The following is a 22,725-nucleotide window of genomic DNA, read 5'->3' on the forward strand; positions in this document are numbered from 1 at the left end:
AAGCGCTATCCTACCCGTGAAGTTCTTTGGATTTGCTTCTTGGTTTTTGGTGAGGGCATTTTAGTAATTGCACGGATTTGATCAGGGTTAGCTTCAATGCCTCGTTTGGTCATAAGATATCCAAGAAATTTTCCCGATGCTAATCCAAATGCGCATTTTGATGGATTTAGACGCGATTCAATATGTATCACCGATCAAAATATTTTGCAAGTGATGAAGGTGTGATGACTCTTCATGCGACTTGATGACCATATCGTCAATATAAGCTTCCATAAACTTGCCTAAGAAGTCTGAAAATGATGTATTAATGAATTTCTGATATGTTGCCGGTGCATTTTTTAGACCGAAAGGCATTACCTTATAGCAAAATAAGCCTTGGTCTGTTATGAAAGTTGTAAGTTCTTGTTCATCTTCTGCTAATGCAATTTGATAAAATCCCATGAGGCATCCATAAAAGAAATTCGTTTAAACCCTGAAGTGGCATCAACCATTTCAGAAATACGAGGCAAAGGATACGGGTGAACATGACATTTTTTATTGACATCAGTAAAATCAACACAGATTCTAAGTTTCCCATTTTTCTTAGGGACTACTACTACATTTGATATCCATTTCGGATATAGTACAGGCCTAATAAAATTAACACTTAGAAGTTTGTCGATCTCTTCTTTCACTTTGAGCTTTCGATCGGGAGCCATTCGGCGAGGCTTCGACGACCGCTTTTGTGTTTTGTCGATATCCAGCTGTGACATGCAAGTGAAGGATCAATCCCGGCATTTGTTCGACCGTCCACAAAACATCACGTGCAATTTTTCTTCAAAAGCTCAATGAGATTATCCCGTTCTTTCTTGGAAATTTCCTTGAGAAATAAAAGTGGTTTCTTCTTCCTTGTTGCCGATCTAGACTTCCGAGGAGTCTGTCGATGGTCGGGGGGCCACCTAAACGCTGCTCCATAGCGTTTACCCGGCCAATGGAATTCTGTAATTGCTACTTTTTCCCATCGACATTTAGGATGGTGTTACCCTTGACTTCCGAATCTTTATAATCTTCGAGTACAGACTCATGACACTTCAAAGCTGCTATCTGATCACTTCGAACTTTGCATACCCTACCATCACACCAGAACTTGATAGCCTGATGGAAAGTAGAAACGACAGCTCCCATTGAGTGAATCCAATCTCTTCCCAGAATGACATTGTAGGAGGAGTTACAATCCAAGAGAAGAAAATCAATTGTAACTTCCTTGTTCATTAATGTCACCGGAAGAGAGCATCTACCAACTGATGTTGTCTTTGTCCCATCGGGCCAATGATAGGATTTGGATCGGGAACTATCATTTTCTCGGGGAGGTTGAGTCCTTTGTAACAACGCTTGTAGATCACACTTGCCGAACTACCTGTATCGATCATGATTTTCTGCACACGATGAATTCCAACAAAATCTTGTATTACAACAGCATCTTAATGAGGATGGTGCACTCCTATCAGGTCATTGTCAGTCCAACAGAGAGGTCCTTCCTCATAAGTTTCAGTACCCATTCTGTGGAGAAAATCATATCCACTATAAACATAGTGGTGGCTGAGATCAGTGATCTTGGAGTGATTGAAATTCTTTCTCTAGGTGTTAGACATTGAATCAACTCTGGCATGACCGACTTTGATTACATTGTGTGCGGTAACGACTAAAGCTTGTTTTGTTTTACCCAACACATAATCCTGGAGCATACCCTTCTCGATCAAACCTTGGATTCTACCCCTTAGAGATCGGCATTGTTCAGTTTCATGACCAAAATCATCGTGAAATTTGCACCACAGGGATTTGTCACGTGTAGCCTTGGTATCTTCGGAGAGAGGAAAAGGTGGAGATAAGATATTCTTTCCCTTAATCTTCTCATAGATAACAGCGTACTTCTCGTTGAGGGCGGTAAGCTTTAACTCTGGAAGTTTCTTTTGTTCTTTGTCGTTCCATTGTTGTGGCCTACCATCACTCTTGGACTTTTGATCGGTTGTTTGTTGAAACTTTGGTTTTTGACTCTGTTCCTGCGGCTTGCTTATTCGATCTCTATCTCTGTGAACTTGTGCCGATGCATCATCTTCAACTCGAATAAACCGGCTGAGTTCGAGAAAAAGTTCATAATGAGTTGTTGGGACATCTTTTACAATAGAGTTGTAAATGCCGTCCCTATCATAATTAATGCCTTCCTTGAAGGCATAAATGACAAGAATATCAGATGCATCTGGGATTTCAACAGCCGCTTTCCGAAATCTCGCAACAAACTTACTGAGCTTTTCTTCTTTTTGTTGTTTAATACTGAATAGAGAATCAATATGTTTCGGTTCTTTCCAGTTGTGACGAAAATGCTCGGCAAACTTGTAAGCCAGATCAGTAAAATTGTGGATGGATCTTTCTGGAAGCATGTTAAACCATCTCATCGACTCAATTCCAATGAGTGTGGACGGGAATAACTTGCAAAGAAGAGCATCGTCGAAAGTCCATAAGATCATCTTGTTTCTGTAATTAACAAGATGCATCAAAGGATCTCCATCAATCTCATCATACTTCTCGAATTCTGGCTGCTTGAAGTCCTTGTGATGAACAGTTGTTTGGATTCGGAGAGAGAAGGGAGAATCGATACCACTCTCGATAGCAAGATTTCGTATTTTATTTTCTCGTGACTCCTTATCATTTACGCCCTTCAAGATCATTTTGTGTAGACGTCGTTCAAAAAATGGAACATTCTCTTGACGATGGTCACGACCGAACTGTGGACGTTTTGGCCAAGATTTCTTCAGAGGAGGTGGAGTGAGTTCTCGTCGACCCGTCCATGTAGGTGAAGGTGACCGAGCCAGTAGAGGAGTTCGGTTCCTTCGTCTCCTATGGTGAACATCGAGAATAATATGACGGAGTCTTTGGACCGTCCACAACCATTTTTGACTGATACAAGTGAGTCTCCATCTCCATGGCTACCATTGTCAACATACTTTGGCCGACAATGAGCTCTTGATTAGGACTACAACTTGAGCGACTTTGTTCAGAACTGAACCGCTTGGTGAATAGTATTCAGCTGTCGAGATCGGGCGATACCGCTGCCATGCGGCGAGGACTTCGATGGCTTGCCTACCCCTTCTATAGCTTGGGGTAGGAACTTCATTGGTTTTTCGTTGGTTGGGTAGTCTATCTTGCCGACCTATATGAATATTTTGCCGATCTCCCTTAGTACGGTTCGAATCGGTAAAACCGGTTTTCATCATTAGATCTTTTGTGAGTTGGTGATCCCCCATTGGGTGGTCGGCATCAAAGGTCGGCAAAGGAGAGTTTGTGGATTAAACTACGATTACACCGAAAGTGTAGGCTTTTCGGCGTTGCACATTTTGTTTTCGTGAAAGCCTTCGTAGTTTACTTCGCCGCGGTTTCTCTTGGTGCGGGAGTTTGTACTCGGAGTCTTTGACAGTGATGCTTCAGTGTTCAAACGATCCCAAACACTTTTTGCTATAGACCTTGAATCATCTTCGAGAAGTTGACGCAGCTGTTTCTTCAGATTGTTATTTTTGCTCTCCAATTGTCGAAGACGACGGTCTACCTGAGTTGATGGATCGGATACATGAATACCCACTCTCTCAGTCGCAGATGGCCGAGGACCATCGGACTTGGAAAGTGAATTCCCAGCAGAAGGTGAATGCTGAACTTACTTTCACCGTTGTTTGTTTTTCGAGAAGCCATTGACGTGGCTTTTAACCACGTGGTCGTGGGTTCGATCCCCACAGACGGCGCCAAATATGTTTCAGCAAGATTTGCCAAAACACACCAGTTGAGGGTTGGAAGTAATGTTTTTTTGGAGATGGTGATTGGGGAAAGATGAGACTGGACTTCGGTTTTGAAGTTGCCTACGTACCCAAAGATATTGCTTGGGATAAAGTCTCGATTGCGTAGTTCTGGAAAAATGACGAAGGTTGGATTTTATAGGTAGCATTGGTGATAGTTACTTCCTCGTTCTCCAATATTCCAATCGTGGGATGAAGTTGGAGAACCAAGGAGAACTGGCCCAATCATGGGATGAAGTTGAGAGAGGGCGGGACAACCAACTCGGCTCGATGGGATGAAGTTAGAGAACTGGCGGGACATCCGTCGGATCATGGAATGAAGTTGAGAACCGGCGGAGAATTGTCACCTCGTGGGATGAAGTTGGAGAACTGGCGGGACATCTGTCAACTCGTGGTTTGAAGTTGGAGAACTGGCGGGAGAACTGTCAGCTCGTGGGATGAAGTTGGAGAACGGGCGGACATCTGTCGGCTCGTAGGGATGAAGTTAGAGAATCCGCTGTCGGCTCGATGAAGTTGAGAATCTGGCGGGAACTGTCGGTTCGGGGATGAAGTTGAGAACTTGCGGGACATCCGTCAACTCGTAGGATGAAGTTAGGGCGAGAACCGGGGAGAACTCATTTCGTGGGATGAAGTTGAGAACTGGCGGGACATCTGTCGGCTTGTAGGATGAAGTTGAGAACTCGCGGAGAACTTTCAGCTCGTGGGATGAAGTTGAGAACTGTCGGTTCGTGGGATGAAGTTAGAACCGGGACATCCGTCGGCTCGTAGGATGAAGTTGGAGAACTGGCGGGACATCTGTCAGCTCGTGGATTGAAGTTGGAGAACTGTCGGGACATCTGTCAACTCATGGGATGAAGTTGGAGAACTGCCGGGACATCTGTCAGCTTCGTGGAATGAAGTTGGAGAACTGGCGGGAGAACTGTCAGCTCGTGGGATGAAGTTGGAGAACTGGCGGGAGAACTGTCAGCTCGTGGAATGTAGGCTTTGAGCATGGGCTTTTTCATAGATAAGCTCTGAGCGTGGGATTGTTTATAGTTGGGCTCTAAGCGTGGGCTTGTTTATAGTTAAGCTCTGAGCATAGACTCTGAGCGTGGGCTTGTTTATAGTTGGGCTCTGAGCGTGGGCTTGTTTATAGTTAGGCTCTGAGCATGGGCTTGTATTGAATTGGGCTTATATTGGGCCACATTTGTGGGGGCCGGAACACCTATAAATACCCAACAATCATTTCAAACAAAGAACTACGTGCATTTTTTAGACTTGATTCCAGAGAACAATTTGGATACGTAGGCAACCATTGGTGGTACAGTCTTTCTCACTTCATATCAACCTCTCCAACAAGATCATTGGTGTGTTTGTGTGAGTTCTCACCCAAACATAATTGGCGCCATCCGTGGTCCTTATTGACGGGCTCTCTTCCATGTTACTTCTTCCAAACACCATTAATGACAAAAACTACAAGGTCCTAGGCAAACAAGAATGCAAGAACACAACAACAACAACAACAACAACAAAATCTGGAAGTTCTAGTCAATCAGGAAGTGATAGATCAATCCGCTGCAACAGATCTGCAAGATTAGCCTTCACAGCTCCAAGTGTCACGATAACCCAGATCTAGACGTCCACCACCTCAGGCTCCAGTAATTCACCCTCAAGATCTAGATGCTACAAATACAAATGAAGTAGATCCTGAAAATATGGCGGCAAACGATGATTACCTTACGTTAGAAATGATATGTCAAAAATCCATAAGAGAGAAGGAATGCAACAAAAACTTGCAAAAACAACTGGACCAAGGGAAGCAAGTACAGAGGGATGACGTCAATGCTGCATCTTCCACATCGGCAAGAGCCCCCAGATCTGGCAAAAACTGGAGTGTATTCAACCGAATACAAGATAATAATGGCAGATCCCATCCATTGGAACCCATCCCCGAACATTGTCAAGATTACTTGAGGTCAAGCAGACATTCATTCCATTCAAGAGGGCGATCCAGATCTCGAAATACCAACACTAGGCGTAGTAGTGGTCATAACACAGGGCATGAAGAACAACAATACACATTGTTAGGTAATCATCATACCTCCCTTAACAGGACAAGGTCATTGAACGTTGATCGTAGTCGCGTCAGAAAGGTGGACAACAGCCACAATAAGAGGCAGTGTTGGAAGCCAAGATCATGACCTCAGAGCCGAATTGCATAATGACCTTAGACATGCATGGTTTGAATGTGGCAAACCAATACAGAAGATTTAACACAGATCAGCCTAAAATGCAACCACACCAAAGGAACTATTCCCCAGAACGACAACCTAGCTCATCTTACTGACACAAATCCCGTAGTCCAAGGCACCAGCAAAATCTAGAAGTAAGCAACAACTGGGGGCGACCACACCGTAAGATGTAACATAGTGAAGTCACTCCTCAAGTCGAAAGTCAAGAGGCCGTAGGAGCAGCATTTACGGAACAACAAATTAGAGACATTATCAAGAAAACAATGACCAGTACGGATGTGGTTGAAACTCGATGGAAAGACCTTGCAGTGAACGAAGATGTCGTTGGGCGATTTTCTCTGATCATACAAAATGCAAAACATCAAGACAGCTTCAAACAACCAGATCTTCCTAAGTTTGATGAAGCAGGAGGTGACCCGAATGATCATGTCATATAATTTAAAAGTAGACTAATTCCCTGGCGTGGAGATGACCCCCTTTTATGCAAAAATTTCCGTCGACATTAAAAGGAGAAACTCTCCATTGGCTCTCCGGCCTACCAGCTCGTTCTATCACATCATTCCAATAATTAGCAAGTCAATTCACAGACCGGTTCAAGCATAATTAAACATGTCCTAAGGATATCAACATCTTGCTAAATAACAAGCAGCAAAAGGACGAAACTCTGGCAAAGTTTGTAATTCGTTTCCGCCAAGTGCAAGCAGAGGTTACTGATGTCCCTGACGTAATGATCGTTCATGCATTCAAGGAATGAATATATTTCGATAAAAATGGAATTTATAATTCCCTTGTACGAAACCCCCCGTAGTCCAAGTCCAATTTGTTTACACGAGCATAACAGTTCATTAACGTCGAAAAAGATGTTATAGCAAAAGCCTTGAGAGACAAAGATTATTTTCAAAGTAAAGATTCAAGCGATGGTAAAGCCAAACAGAAGCAAAACACTACGGAAAGACAACAACAAAAATCAGACACGGTTCACGAAGAAATGAAGCTTACTCCATTAAATGCCAAATATGCAGCAATATATGATAAGATTAAAGGACGTAACTTACTTTTTCCTCCAATGCCCTTACTTGAAAACACAAAGTCTAAGAGTGACAAAAATCTTTGGTGTCATTTCCATAATGATTTCGGTCATGAAACTGAAGATTGCAGATCCCTCAGGGGAAAGATATAGAGGTTAGTAGAAAAAGGACAGTTAGACGAGTTTTTACTTTCAAAGACTATGAAGCAAAATTTAGCAATGACGGGCAACAATGTCATCTTAGCTGGTCATGCCAAAATTAATGACATTTCACGAACAAGGCAGACGTATGAGCAACGAGCCAAGTTTGGTTTCTTGCGTGAATTTTATCACGTAAATAACATTGATTTTTTAGAAAGAATTTGATCAGAAACTACCGAACCCAGTCCCTTATGTTTTAGTGATAAAGACATAATGGGCGTCCATCATCCTCATTATGATGCGGTCGTCATCTCTGCTTTCATTGGATTATGGCGAGTTCACCGCATAATGATAGACACTGGGAGTTCTGTCAGCGTCATTTTTGCAGGTTGCTACAAGAACACGCAGCTTTCAGAGAATTTGGTGGTTGCAGAAAATAATCCAATAGTCAATTTCGATGGATTAGCAACAACCCCAGTGGGAAGAGTTTCTTTACCAGTCACACTCATGGACAAGATGGCAGACATTGAATTCCTTCTGATGAATTGCAAATCCCCTTACAATGCAATCTTAAGAAGGGATTGGCTCCACAGTATGGGGGCAGTAGTCTCTACTTTTCATCAAGCAGTCAAATTCTCATCCCTCGACAAAATTTGTAAGATACGGGGCGACCAAATGGCTTCCCACAGTTGTCACGAAAAAGTCTTGGAGGAGTATCGTCAGTCTGATATGCGAGGAAATACAGTTCTCAGCAATTCACAGGAGGTGTCTAAGTCAGAATCAGTACCACACCTTTGTACTCCTAGTTCACGAAATGAAGGGCCACCAACTATAGACCGCCTCTTAGAAGTGCAAATTGGGAGTTCAAGCGGCGAAACAACTTTCATATCGGTGGAAATGTCAGAAAGCGAACAAGCGGAGATGATTGTCCTCCTAAAAAAAAACAATACGATATTTGCTTGGTCAGTAGAACAAATGCCTGGACTTAGCCCAGATATTGCATGCCACACGCTTGACATTAATCCTACAATCAAGCCAGTGCGACAGAAACCTAGGCGTATGGCACCGGATAGAAAACTCAAGGTCAAAGAGGAGATCGATCGTCTACTCTCAGTCAAACCTAAGAAAGATGGTAAAATGAGAGTGTGCATCGATTTCACGATCCTTAACAAATCTTGCCCGATTCATCCATACCCTCTTCCGCGGATATCAAAACAGGTAGATGCCACATCTGGCTACCCGCGATTATCATTTATGGATGTTTCTTCAGGATACCACCAGATTTTGATATCTATTAATGATCAAGAAGCAATTGCATTCATAGCTGATCAAGGAATTTTTTGTTACCAGGTCATGCCTTTTGGTTTAAAAAGGAGCACGGGTGGCACTTATCAAAGAATGATCAACACCATATTTGGAGATATGTTAGGCAAGATAATGGAGGCGTACATTGATAACATGATTGTAAAATCCAAGCATAAGGGAGATCACATCTCTGACTTACAATCAGCTTTTGAGAGAGTTGAAGAATTCAACACGCGGCTCAATCTTTCAAAATGTGCTTTCGGGCTAATCTCTAGAAATTTTATGGGGTATTTGATGACTCGTTGAGGCATCAAAGCTAACCCAGAGCATATCTGATCCATTCAAGCCATGCTAGTGCCAAAAACAAAAAATGAGATTCAACAGCTCACAAGACGCTTAGCAGCTCTCAACCGTTTCATCTCTAAATACTCGGACAGATGTCATCATCCTTTCTTTCAGACTTTAAAGGACTCAGCAGGGTGGAATGATGACTGTGAAAATGCCTTCCAATCCATCAAGAAATATTTAGTCTCGCTACCAATGTTGGCCAGCCCATCCACAGGGTAACTTGTTGGAGTTTACTTGACCGCTACAGACATTGCAGTCAGTGCAGTACTATTCATCAATGGAGAAGACGGTCGTCCAATCTTCTTCATTAGTAAGACCCTAATGGGGGTGGAAACTAGATATGCGAGAGTTGAAAAAATCGCTCTAGCATTGGTTCATGCTGCCAGGCACCTCAAGCCATACTTTCAAGGAAGATTGGTCAAGGTATACACTGAATACCCACTTCGCAAAGTTTTCCACAGTGCTCAAGAATCAAGCAGACTGGCTAAATGGGACATCTATTTAAGCGCTTACAGCATTGTCTTTGAACCTCGCGTTTCAGAAAAGGGTCACACCCATAAATAGTAATTTGCCAAATTATTCGCGAATTATAAGGTTTGGCGAATAAAACGAATAAGTCGGTAAATTTTTGAATGATACGGTTTAATTCGCGAATTGGTTGGGCCGGGCTTATAATTGCCGAATTATAATGTCTGGATTTTTGAAATTCAAAAAAATGGGCTGGGCTTTAATTGGAACCAAAAATAAATGTGTTAGTATTAATTGTAAACTTTGGAACTCACTAATTGTAAACGGGCCTTAAATGTGTTAGTAACCAACATAGTGTTATGGTTCCAACTAAGACACACTACTAGTTTGATGTACACAATTAACAATGATCGAAATAACGCATGAATTGTACACCTCCTCGCTACATGGGATTTGAATGTCAAATCTTTGATGGCCATCAGACAGGCATCGACTTCAAAATTTCCGTTTTTTTCTAGATATGGTTCTAGCTATTCCCCATTTTTGGTAACACTTTGCAATTCCATAAGAGCACAGTGTTGGTTACTAGGCTTTCCGAATTCAAACAAATGGGTCGGGCCTTAGTTGTTACCAAAAATTTGACATTTGTATTATTTTTTCATGAATAAAATTGTAAAAATAAAAATAAAAACCTTATGTACTTATATATTAAAGTTTTAAATGTAAAATATATAGCCGAATTTTAAAGGAATGCATTCGTATTATATCCGTTTAAAACACGTATATCGTATTTTTACCGTTAGCATTTTCTTGGACCGAATATTTAAAAATATTATTGTTGAAAATTTCGAATCTTAGGCGAATAATTGTCGTATCAAACTTTTGCCGTCCACGAATTTACTAGCTATGGTCACACCTTTGCATCCCTAATGACAGATTTTCCAATTGACGACTTTGTCCCTGAAATCAACCAAGATAAGGGCATCTCTAGTGAAGCGCCAACAGTTGGGGGCGAAGAAGGCCCAACAAATCTTACAGCCCCATCACCCGATTCATAGATGGTTTACACGGACGTCTCATACAACAAAGCCAGCTCTGGATTAGGATGGGCTTTTATCAAGCCAGACAATTAGTAGTTTGGGCCGACAGTTCCTTATAACTGGTCCTTGAAGTAATTTTCATTTGTTTTTCAGATTATCACTCATCAATAAAATGCATTATTCCACATTTCTTTATTTTCATTCAGTTAGTTAGTAAAAAATAATATATATCAATTACTCAATTACCATTCTTAAAGACAAGCAGTTGATAGAAAAACTAAACTATAAAAAACATATACAAATTCAAAAGTCATGGAGTTTGCGTTTGCAACACCTCTCTCCATGCACCCAAAAGTCATGGAGTTTGCGTTTTTAACACCTCTCTCAACGCATCAAAAAGTCATGGAGTTTGCATTTTCAACACCTCTTTCCATGCACCAAAAAGCCGTGGAGTTTACGTTTTCAACACCTCTCTCAACGCACCAAAAAGTCATGGGGTTTGCGTTTTCAACACCTCTCTCCGTGCACCAAAAGTCATAGAGTTTGGTTTTCAACACCTCTCTCCACGCACCAAAAAGTCATGGGGTTTGTGTTTTCAACACCTCTCTCCATGCACCAAAAGTCGTGGAGTTTGCGTTTTCAACACCTCTCTCCACACACCAAAAAGTCATGACTTATTTATCATAAATTATATCAAACAACAAAACAAGGAGTATATATTTGTATATGCAGTTGTTTTACTTCTTGCAATTTGTGTATCCAAGTAATACACATGTCTGAAACATCCTCCACGTCTTTCGCATTATTATTCGAACTCATCTCCATTACCAATGGATTATTCATATACTCTTCGACTATCTTGATAGAGAAAACTATATCATCTATCGGCTTCAGCGCCTCTATCTCATCATCATCAAGAAATACAGTGGGAATGTGATCTGTGTTGTGGATTGGTATACCATTTGTGGCATACAAGGAGACACCAAGCACACCATTTTTAGTCCCATCTTCAATAATACGATTGGGGCGGCTGAACCCGTTCGATTTCCGTAAACAATGGCTGCTTCTCCATAGTTTCAACGTCCTTTTCGAAAACAAGAATATCAGTAATCATAGCCTCATGGTTTAAAGCAACATGATGTGGCTGATGCTCAACACCCTGGGTAAATTGCCCCTAACCAGCTCCTTTGGCATCAATACCAACACTAGCATTAACATATGTCATGTCAAATGGGTGATTGCTACTGTCAGCTTTGTCATGCACTTGCATCGCAGATATTTCAATCATACTGTTTCATTCTTTTGCAGTAATATAATGTTTATTCTTCGCCGCAAGGAATGAATTCCATTTGACGAAGAGGGGGCGGTGTATGTACCAGTGTACTCGTACCCCTACGAACGACCATCATTGGGTACTACTATAAGAGCCGCCCACTAATGAGGCATGCTTGCTTGCCCACTACTATGACATTCTTACTTGTCTACTAGTGAGGCGTGCTTGCTTGCCCGTTACTGTGGCATCGCTTGCCTACTAGTGAGGCGTGCTTGCTTGCCCGCTACTGTGGCATTCCCGCTTGCCTACTAGTGTGACATTCGGGCATGCCCTCTATTGGAGCAATGACACTGCCCACTAATATAGCACCCAAGTTATATATAGGAGGTCCGGAGATATGTTAAGGGATTTTTTCCATATAAAGCTTTTGGAAAGATTTCATACAAAGAGAGAAATATCTCATCAAATAAGGAAAGGGTATTTTAAGCAATAAGAAGCTTAACATATTCATTTTTCTATAAATACCCAACAATCATTTCAAACAAAGAATTACGTGTATTTTTTAGAATTGATTCCAGAGAACGATTTGGATACATAGGCAGCCATTGGTGGTACAGTCTCTCTCACTTCATATCAACCTCTCCAACAAGATTATTGGTGTATTTGCGTGAGTTCTCACCCAAAAGTTGTGTGAGCTAAAGCTCTATATTCTGCTTCTGTGCTTGACCTTAACATTGTATTTTGTTTCTTTGAACTCCAACTGATTAGACATAATCCATAAAAAAATGATTAATCCAGTTGTAGACTTTCTATCAATGATAAAACCTGCCCAGTCAACATCACAGTAGGCTATAACTATTAGAGAGGCTCTTTGTAGTTGAATACCATGAGTGAGAGTACTTTTAATATACCTTAATATCCTTTTCACTGCAGCCATGTGTGGAGTTCTTGGCTGATGTATGAATTGGCAGACTTGATTAACTGCAAAGCATAAATCAGGCCTTGTCCAAGTTAGATACTGGAGTGCTCCAACTAAGGATCTGTATTATGTTTGTTTTGACAAAATGTCACCATAAGTGTTATCAAGCGTTATTGTATTAGAGCAAGGAGTGTTGCAGGGCTTAGCTCTTTCCATATTTGCCTTTTTCAGGAGATCTAAAGCATATTTAGACTGTGACAGAAACATCCCTTGAGTTGTCCTTTTAAATTCAATGCCCAAAAATAATGAAGATTACCCAAACCCAAATCTTTCATATCAAATTTATTTCCTAGTTCAGAGACTAGCTGAGTACAGTTGGACATTGAGCTTCCAGTTAATATGATGTCATCTACATAGATTAGAAGAAAAATGATATCCGTTGATCTTCTTCTTATCATTAGAAAGGAGTTTGCTTCAGAAAGTGTGAAATCTAAATCCAATAAAACATTTACTAGTTTCTCATGCCAGGCCCTTGGGGCTTGTTTCAAACCATAGAGTGACTTGTTAAGCTTGCCCACATAATCCTTCTTTATTGGATCAACAAAACCAAGGGGTTGAGCCATATATACATCCTCTTTTAAATCACCATGCAGAAAAGCATTTGTGACATCCAATTGCTTAAACGACCAATTATGTTGCACAACTAATGCAAGAATCATTCTGATAGTTGCAGGTTTCACTACAGGACTAAATACTTCAGTAAAATCAACACAAGGCCTTTGGTGATATCTTTTTGCAACATATATGACTTTGAACTTATTAATGGACCCATCAACCTTTTCTTTTAGTCTGAAAACCCATTTGTTGCCAACTATATGTTGTGATGGATAGGGAAGAACAAGAGTCCAAGTGTTTGTTTTAATAAGAGCATTGTATTCAGTTTGCATGGCTTCTCTCCATTTTGAATGTTTGACAGCTTGAGAAAAACAAGTTGGAATTGGGATTTTGTTTTCAAGTTTTGAGAGAAGGGTTTGTGAAATAGGATGTTTAGTTGTGCATGGTTGAAATATGTCTTTGGCTTAAAGATTCCATGTTTGGATCTTGTTTCCATATGATGTTGGGGAGGGTTGACAATTTGTTGAACTTGTGGAATAGTATTGATTGGAAGTATAAATTATATAGATGAAGAAGAATGATTTTCAGGTGATGAAATTGTAGTGGATGGAAGTTATAAAATAGAAGTAGGAATACATGACTTGTATGGAAAATGCAGTTCATTGAATATGACATGTCTTGAGGTAAAAATTCTTCCAGTTGAAGGATTGAGGCATTTGTAGCCTTTGTGGTCTAGACTGTATCCTATGAAGACACATTCAGTGCTTCTTGACTGAAGTTTATTTGTACATGGTATAAGGCCTTAGCCAGGGGAAGCAAGCACATCCATACACTCTAAGAATAAAGTAGTTTGGAGTTTTGTTGAATAGTTTCTCCCATGGTGAGATACTTAGAGAGTTTGGTTTTAGAGAGGGAGTTCTATTTTTGAGAAATGTAGTTGTTTGAAACACCTCAACCATTATTGTGGTGGAAGATTACTCATGCAGATAAGACTTCTGGCCATGTCAACAACATGTATGTGTTTCCTCCCAGCAATGCCATTATGCTGAGGAGTGTGTGGGCAAGAATATACATGGGGAAGACGCTAGAAGCTATACAGGAGGACGTGGGATCCAAAGTGATGTTGGAGAGGTTGGGTATTAGGGTCCAAGTGATACAAAAGGAGGAAAGATGGGTCAAATGGGAGAGACTAGGGAGAGACAGTGGCTCTAAAACACGGATGGGTCGGTACAAGAGGGATGGCAGATTATGGAGGTGTATTGAGGGATAGAGATGGGGAAGTGCTACAGCGATAGCGGCAGTTCTAAGAAGAAATCGGTGATCTATCGAGGAACTGCTAGCTGTTCTAAAGGGGGAATGTGTCTTGGAGCAGCCGAGGATAACACGAATTAAAGTGCAATCGACTCTATGCAGGGGTACAGATATTAACAAAGAAAGGTAAGCCACCGTGTAATGCTTGTAGGAACACCGTAGCACGATTCAAACAAATGAGCTCAAAGTTCGACATAGTATCCTTTGTCCATGTCTTGAGGAAGGTAACCAAGTAGTGACTACTTATCGAAATTAAATAGAGACGAGTGTAATGGATTGATGCTCTTTATTCCCTCGATGGATCAAAAAATGCATGTACTGATCACGAGGGATAAGGAAGGCACTATGTACTTGAGAAAATGAAGTTAATAAAGTTTGGGGGTGAATGACCCTAGTTATTTCAAAAAAAATATATATATATATATATATATATATATATATATATATATATATATATATATATATATATATATATATTTTAAGATAGTACTTTTGTATTCTCCCCCTTCATCACTTCTAAATGTTTTGATTTTTCTTTCAAGCTTGTTTTCAACAGTAGCTTTTAATACTTTGAAAATGAAGAAGAAGTCAGACTTTTTATGTAAAGGAAAAATCCATGTATATTTGGAAAAATCATCTACAAAAGACACGTAGCACAAATATCTATTGATAGAAGGAATAATTGACGGTCCCCATAGATCACTATGAATCAATTGAAGAGAAGCATTAATACATGAAGGAGAATGCACAAAAGGAAGTCTTGTCACTTTTCCATCATGACAAGCATTACAAAATGAAATAGTACGTTTCCCATTAACAGGTAAACTAGAATATGATATTATTTTGATGAAAACAGGATGAGATGGATGTCCTAATCTGTCATGCCATACTGAAGCAGTAGTTTTTACTCTAATGTAGGCATTGTGATTGACTGTGTTATTTGAAGTGTGAAGTTGTGCTGAAACAGCTTGATGAGATGAATGAGCTGGAGACTTGTAATGATCTGAAGGTGGTGAAGTGAAGTGTTGAAATTTCATTGGGTATAGTCCATTTTCAGAAGTCCCTTGCAAAAGAATCTTCCCCAATGCATTGTCCTTGACAATATAAGAAGTAGGTGAAAAAGTAATTGAGCAATTGTTATTCTTAACAAATTTTTGAACAGATAAAAGATTTTGTCAACATGTAAAATGTTATATATGCATATGAAATGAAGATGTAGGTGTGTGAGCAGTTAAGTAACCTATATGAGAAATAGACAGACCTTCGCTATCGCCAACTATCACTTTATCTGAGCCAGAATAGTCAAGATGATACGAGAGATTGTTGATATCATTAGTGATGTGAGAAGTAGCTCCTGTATCAGCTATCCAAGATGTGTCTGCTAAAGTATATGATATGTTGTATTGAAATGTTGGTAGATTGGTTGTTGCTAACTTGATTGATATTATATCCACAGTTGTCAAGCATTTGTTGTTTTTGAGCTGCCATAGCTTGAAGTTTGGCTGGATGTTGTTTGTCCTTATAGGAGTGATTCATCCTTTTATAACAGTCGATTGTAAAATGCCCAATATGACCACAGATTTGACATATTATTCTTCTTGTGGGATTCACTACTGGATTACATGTTTTTGAGTTATTGTCATTGTTGTTGTTTTAAGTAAAATCTCCTCTGTTGTAAGAACCACGACCTCCTCTGCCTTTAGGCTTTCCTCTGTAAATAGGATTCTGATATACAACAAATGCTTGTGAAGAAGCTTCCAATAGTCTCTTTTGTCATTCGAAAATATTGATTTCTTCACTTAGTAACAAACCGTGTAACTCATCAAATGTTGTGTCAGATTGCCTGAGTCTTCTGGAAGTATTGAACGCATCATGTTCAATTGGCAATCCTCTTACCACATAGTGGACAATATCAACATCACTTAGAATAGTTCCAGGTGCTGCTAATAAATCATTAACTTCTTTGTATTGCTATAGATAAGCTGACATGCTTAAATTTCCTTTCTTTGTATTTTCCAACCTCGATTTCCGCTGACTCACGTGTGCTTTAGTCATAGAAGCAAACCTCTCTTCCAAAACAATCCACAATGTCTTTGAGGTTTATGTGCCAATGATGTAAGGAAGAATAAATTCTGATATAGTAACGTGCATCCAGATAAGAATGGTCTGGTCTTGTTTCATCCACTGCATATACTTTGAATTCACAGTACTAGTAGTTGTTCCAGTTGAATCAACCACATATTTTGAGGGACATGATTCACTTCCATAAATAAACCCTAGTAAATTGTTGCTAATAAGAATTGGAAGAAATAGTTGACACCATAAGAGGTAATTATCCTTTGTTAACTTTACAGTAACAAAGTTTGTAGTGTTAACATAACTCATATTTGATATTGATGAAGAAGTTGGAATTGTTGTTGTTCCAAAAGTTGTCATGATGACTTTGTGATAACAAGAATTGTAATTTGAGACGATGAAATTGATAACAAGAAGTTTAATTTCTAATGATTTATATCAAATTGAAGAAAATAGTAGATATTCAGAGAAAACCTATCTTGAATCTTTGAGATTGAAGACAGACAGATTGATCAAGAAACTTAGAGATCAAGAAATGAGATGTAGTCAATTTCTTGAATTCTTGGTCAGTGAAGAAGAAGATTAGCTGATTTGCTAATTCAAAGAGATGATTTGTGTGGAAGAAAGCTGATTAAGAAGCTTATTGAAGAAACTTTCTAGAATTCATTAATGGCAGATCATTTTTTTGCTTTTGAGCGCACAGCTCTGATACCATGACAAATAATGAGAAAATGATTTCTGTCTTATTGATCTCTGAATTAGTATTACATTTATATAGTGGACCCTTAGATCTATTACATATTGACACCTGTACATTCTATCTAATGATCTAGTGGTATGTCTGTACTGTATATATTGAGTTATATACTCCAATACACCCCCTCAAGATCAATTGAGATGAAGTCCAAATGAGCTTGTCAGTAGAGAAAATGCACCCCTTCAAGTTGTAGTTGCTGGGGCTTGTAAAACTGCCAGTCGTTGTTGAAGCTTAGAAAATCTTGCAAAAGACAAACCCTTGGTAATTATGTCTGCAATTTGATCTTCTGTGCAGATATATTGAAGCTTCATAGAACCATTTGTAACTTTTTGTCTAATATAATGAAAGTCTACCTCAATATGCTTTGTCCTTGCATGAAAAACTGGATTTAAGGATAATAATATAGCACTCAAGTTGTCACACCATATTAGTGGTGGTTGAGGAAGATATACCTTTAATTCTTTAAGAAGAATGCATAACCAAGCAAGTTATGTTGTTGTGTGAGCTAAGGCTCTATATTTTGCTTCTGTGCTTGACCTTGAAACTGTATTTTGTTTCTTTGAACTCCAACTGATTGGACATAATCCATAAAAAAAATGATTATTAATCCAGTTGTAGACTTTTTATCGTAGATACAATCTACCCAGTCAGCATCACAGTAGGCTATAACTGTTGGAGAGGCTCTCTAACAACACGTTGTACCTCCCTCAAAGTCAACGCCTTCTTCACAAGTTTTCCTTTTGCTTTAATATCACTATCATGCACCTTCCCAACCATGTGATGCCTCAAGAATTCTAACCTTACTTTTGATATGAAGTGGCTAGCTTGCAACTCCGCCTTAATCACTCCCATAGATATATTAAGAGTGTGGTTGACCAGTTTCTCAATCTGTTCTAACTTCAAATCATTGCTCCTTTGCACGAATCTTCCCCTTATCGAGACTCCTAGGATTTGGGAGACATAATCCAAAGTGATAGTCATCTGCCCAAATGGCATATGAAATGTGTTGGTCTTTGGATGCCACCTCTCCACAAATGTAGAGACCAACACATAATCCTGATGCTCGTATACTCCCATCACGATATCATACAATCCCTTTATTCTAAGCTCATTTTAAAATCTAGGGGAGTTTTTAAATTCTAACTTCAAATTCTATTGATTTAACTTGATTAGGTGTTGACCACACTTCAACGCTCCACGCTCCTTCTAAAACAACAAAGAGTCAATGAGAAGAAGGTTTTGTAATAAAAAATTAAAGTACTAAGTGCATACTATATGATATTAATATTACCTGCCCCTCCCAAACATCGCGAGCCACGTGCACTGCATAGTCATACAGAAGTTGCTTTGTTGCACGTCCACGCACTATATAAGAGCCACCACCATATACAACTAGTTGGGACTCCTTGTCTTTCTTGGATTTTCTCACAATATTTCCAACTGGACGTACTTCCATCGGTGCTTCCACTATTTCCTCCACTGTATCCTCTTCCGAATTGTCATCCCCCTCCAAATCATCATCCTCCTCACCTAACTCTTCCCCATTATCGACATCATTGTCATTACCCTCTTCTTCACCATCCGCCTCTTCATCTTCCTCTTCCCCTTCCCCCAAGAACCATATTTACATCCACATCCTTATCTAAATTTATATTTTCATCTAAATCTACATCCAAATCCAAATCTAAATTCTCATCTTCAATACTCGGAACATTATAAGTTTTTTTTTTCTTTCCCCATTCTTCTTTTTTTCTCTACTAACTCTAAATCACCTACACCTACAATACTCGGATCGGCATCATCTGCTTTTTGATCCCCTCTATGGACAGATGCCGTGGTGATGTGCCCAACACAAGTACATACCCTAAATTGGGCCGGGGTCTACCCAACACAATTGGGAGGGTGTCAATAGTAGGACCCTTGAGCATTTGAGCCCACTTTGAACTGATATCTATAGTTCCGATATATATCCACGATTTTTGCCTCGATAGCAGTTTGCAAGGATTTAGGTTGCAGGCACAATTTGTCCTCAGAAGTTGAACAAGTGAGTAGCGGGTTTATCCTTGAAACACCGTTCTTTGTACGTTTCAACTTCATGCTACGATTATGTTTCGTTTTCATTGCAAGAAGCTACTAGTTCAGAGAAGACATTTGTTATTCAATCCAAATTCAATATATATTAGATCCATTTCTAGTAATCCAACACATGACAACTCATTCACAGTCTCTTACCTGGTCGATTCATGTGGATTATCTCATGAGAAAGCTGTTTCTGTGTCAAAAAAAGTCCAGTTTGAGACACCCACAAAACCAGATTCAGTCCTCACCTTGTTTAGAGACCATGATTTTACAAACATCCACATCTCCAAAATCATCCCAAAAATGCCAAGACTGCTGTTATCTGATGCTGCTAAAACCCTTAAACCCAAACTCGAGTTTTTCAACTCTATAGGTCTTTCTGATCCTGACCTTGCCAAGGTCATTTCAAGAGACCCATTCATCTTGATGCTAAGCTTAGAGAATAGAATTAGACCTTCCATTTCTTTCCTCAAAGCTATCCTTCGTACAGACAGTGATGTCCTAAATGTGATTAAACGCACAACAAGGGTTCTTAATCAAGATCCACAAAGACGGATTGCACCCAACATTGCGCTCTTGAGAACGATTGGCGTACCGGATGACAATATTTTGAAGCTAGTACGAAGATATGCTATCACGTTATTGATGGATAGGTTCAGTGAGATTGTCGAGGAAGCTAAGAAAATGAAATTTGATCCTTCACAATATCAATTTATTAGAGCAATCGAGGTTTTAAAGAATTGGGGTTGGTCTGAGAAGGAGACAAGCATGGCGTTCAGAATTCAACCTGCCTTTATGTCGTTATCTGAAAAGAATATTATGACCACTATGGAGTTTCTAGTGAACAAGATGGGTTACGATTTGTTACAAATTTCCAAAACCCCAGTGGTGCTCAACTTAAGTTTGGAGAAGAGGATTATTCCGAGGATCTCAGTTATCAAAGTTTTAGTCTTAAATGGTCTTGTTAATAAAACTCACAGCTTACATAGTGTGTTAAGATTGAGTGATAAAGTCTTTTTGGAAAAGTTTGTCATGAAATTTGAGGAAAAAATTCCTGAACTACGCAATGTATTCCAGGGAAAGATGAATGTTCTGTAAATACTGTTTTTGTTATGGAACAAAGGTCACGATGACACTTTTTGTAAAGTTGTTGATTGCTACAGAGGCAAGATCTTTATTTCCCCATCATTCAGTATTCCTATTTGTTATTTAGGATTCAGTCAAGTTAGTTTTTAAGAGTTCTTTGGATGTGGATACAGAGGCAGCCAAAGCTGAGATAAAAAGAATTAAAGAAGAGGAAGAGTTGGCAATGCATGAGGCTCTTGGTTTAGCTCCCAAACGTTCTGGTCGTCCTCAAGGTAATCGACTAAATAAGCATGAATTCTGGGAGCTTGTTAAGAGGGGATCAACTGCAGAAGACTTGGGAGCAGGTCATGCCAAAGCTGCACATGTGCAGGGTCTCGGATTTGCTAGGTATGATCAACAAACATGTACTTAGTGTAATTATATTGCCCTCTACGGTGGAAATTTGAGAGCATGTCTCAGTCTACGCTGCGGCCAGCTTTCTTGAACTGTGTTTTTGTTTTTAATAGGTGTGCTTAAAAGTTATATGTTAATGAGAAACTTGACTGACTTTCATATTTGGAAGAGATGAGCAATAAGTTGCTAAGTGCATTATAAGAACTATTCATCACAGGTGCCCCATTAGATAATGGTTTCTGATTGGGAAATGTTTCAAATAAGTAAAAAGAATAAAAACTTATTTGATAGCAACATAATACTGCTGTTTCCTTTTCCCGTTGAAATTTGGTTCCTTTTCTAGTCTCCTTTGAAAGATAGTGTAGTCAAGTTTATAAAAGAATCAGTTATTAACAAGTAATTTTAGATAAATTGTTATAGCAATTTTGAGATTCTGAAAGTCTAAAATACAACAGTTTCTATCTGTCACATGTACATCCCCTCTGCCGTCCACACTTGCATGCTACTCTTTACCTGGTTTGGCCTTGAATGTTCATATATCTAGTGAGATGCTTACCAATTTTTTATGTCCCTGCCACTGAATTGTAATCATGAAACGTCTTTTACCTCCTAGAGTGACATAACCTATAATCTCATATACTGTCATACACTCATACGTACATGCTACTTTTACCTGATTTTCCCTTTAACGTTCATTTTTATTCAATGAAAGACTTCTGAGTTTTTTGTTTATTCGAAATGCTGTCATGTGTGCTGATGTGCATGCTAATTTTTATCTGGATTTTTGGATTTGGCGTCCATATATTAAATGAATTTTTTACCACTTTTTTGTGTAGTGTTACACCCCTCAATGAACAATAATATCATTCAATTATCCTTTATGCAAAAAAACAGACCACTTTAATATCATTCAATTATCCTTTATGCAAAAAAACAGACCACTTTTTTGTGTATATCCTGTGGCTGACTTGCAATTATGAAACATCTTTTACCTCTTCTGGTGATGATAAATTTGTGATCGGAAACTATGTCATGCTGGACATATCCTGGAACACACTTATTCTCAAGGACCCCGTAATGGACTGGTTTCTCAGCTGGAATAAAAATAGAGTTTCCCTATTCTTGTGCAAATGTGCATTAAGCCTGTGGTTTATAGTCGCTTGGTCTGCCTTAACTGTTTTCTTTACTGGCAACAAGGAAAATTATTGTTCTCTGTATAAGCTTTTAAAGAAGAAAATTTCCATTGGCACTCTGATTGTGTGTATTCTTTTTCTGGATTATTATTGCAGAGCTCCTCGCAGTGGTGGTATGGAAGTATCGACTTCTCTTCCTACCAGCCAAAGGGATGCTTCACCTGAAAGGGTGAATGCGATTCTGCCCAAGCCACAGGTGCAGAACACTAAAGAAGAATCTTCAGATGATGAAAGCAGCTGGAAGAAAAGGAAGCGTGAGGAGAGGAGACACGAGAAGCATGTAGATAAGAGACACGAGAAGCGTGTAGAAAGGAAACACAAGAAGCGTGATAAGCGACATTCACGTGATTCCGATGACAAGAGGAGGCACAGGAAAGACAAGGAAAAGTGGAGACATGATTCTGATTGATGTATTGTCTGTCATAATCATTTTAAGCTGCTATAATATCCCCTTATTTTTCTCATTGTGCTTCCACAAGGAGTAAATTCAAGTTTATTTCACCATATTGTGGACATTATGTCATTATTCCCAGAATAAAACTCATCTGCAGAATTGAGGCGTTAAAATTCTTCATCTGTACTCTGTAGAGTGTTCACCTACAACTCTACAAGCCGTCTAAGCTGGAGCTGCTATGTACTCGT

General features: G+C 39.4%; 3 protein-coding genes across 3 annotated transcripts; all 3 read left to right on the top strand.

Annotated features, from left to right (window-relative positions):
* The first annotated feature begins 7,568 nt into the window (after positions 1-7,568).
* LOC147482942 (uncharacterized) lies at positions 7,569-8,831 on the top strand. The gene has a single exon (XM_086579457.1). The coding sequence runs from the start codon at positions 7,569-7,571 to the stop codon at positions 8,829-8,831; it is 1,263 nt and encodes a 420-aa protein (XP_086435583.1).
* A 10,607-nt stretch (positions 8,832-19,438) lies between these two features.
* Positions 19,439-20,557, top strand: LOC147482943 (uncharacterized). The gene has a single exon (XM_086575678.1). The coding sequence runs from the start codon at positions 19,439-19,441 to the stop codon at positions 20,507-20,509; it is 1,071 nt and encodes a 356-aa protein (XP_086431804.1). The 3' UTR covers positions 20,510-20,557.
* A 163-nt stretch (positions 20,558-20,720) lies between these two features.
* Positions 20,721-22,587, top strand: LOC147482944 (uncharacterized). Its single transcript, XM_086575681.1, has 2 exons — positions 20,721-20,884; positions 22,180-22,587. Exons 1-2 carry the CDS (start codon positions 20,721-20,723, stop codon positions 22,490-22,492), a joined length of 477 nt encoding a protein of 158 aa, XP_086431807.1. The 3' UTR covers positions 22,493-22,587.
* Positions 22,588-22,725: the final 138 nt, after the last annotated feature.

This window comes from Coptis chinensis, chromosome 8 (assembly GCF_015680905.1).
Source record: "Coptis chinensis isolate HL-2020 chromosome 8, ASM1568090v1, whole genome shotgun sequence".
Classification (NCBI taxonomy): domain Eukaryota; kingdom Viridiplantae; phylum Streptophyta; class Magnoliopsida; order Ranunculales; family Ranunculaceae; genus Coptis; species Coptis chinensis.

Bases quoted from the DNA above. Each gene is read 5' to 3' on its own strand.
- LOC147482944 (XM_086575681.1), top strand. From the start codon at position 20,721: ATGCATGAGGCTCTTGGTTTAGCTCCCAAACGTTCTGGTCGTCCTCAA. The intron at 20,885-22,179 runs GTATGATCAACA...TTATTATTGCAG, and splicing joins CAGGGTCTCGGATTTGCTAG to AGCTCCTCGCAGTGGTGGTA.
- LOC147482942 (XM_086579457.1), top strand. From the start codon at position 7,569: ATGATAGACACTGGGAGTTCTGTCAGCGTCATTTTTGCAGGTTGCTAC.
- LOC147482943 (XM_086575678.1), top strand. From the start codon at position 19,439: ATGTTTCGTTTTCATTGCAAGAAGCTACTAGTTCAGAGAAGACATTTG.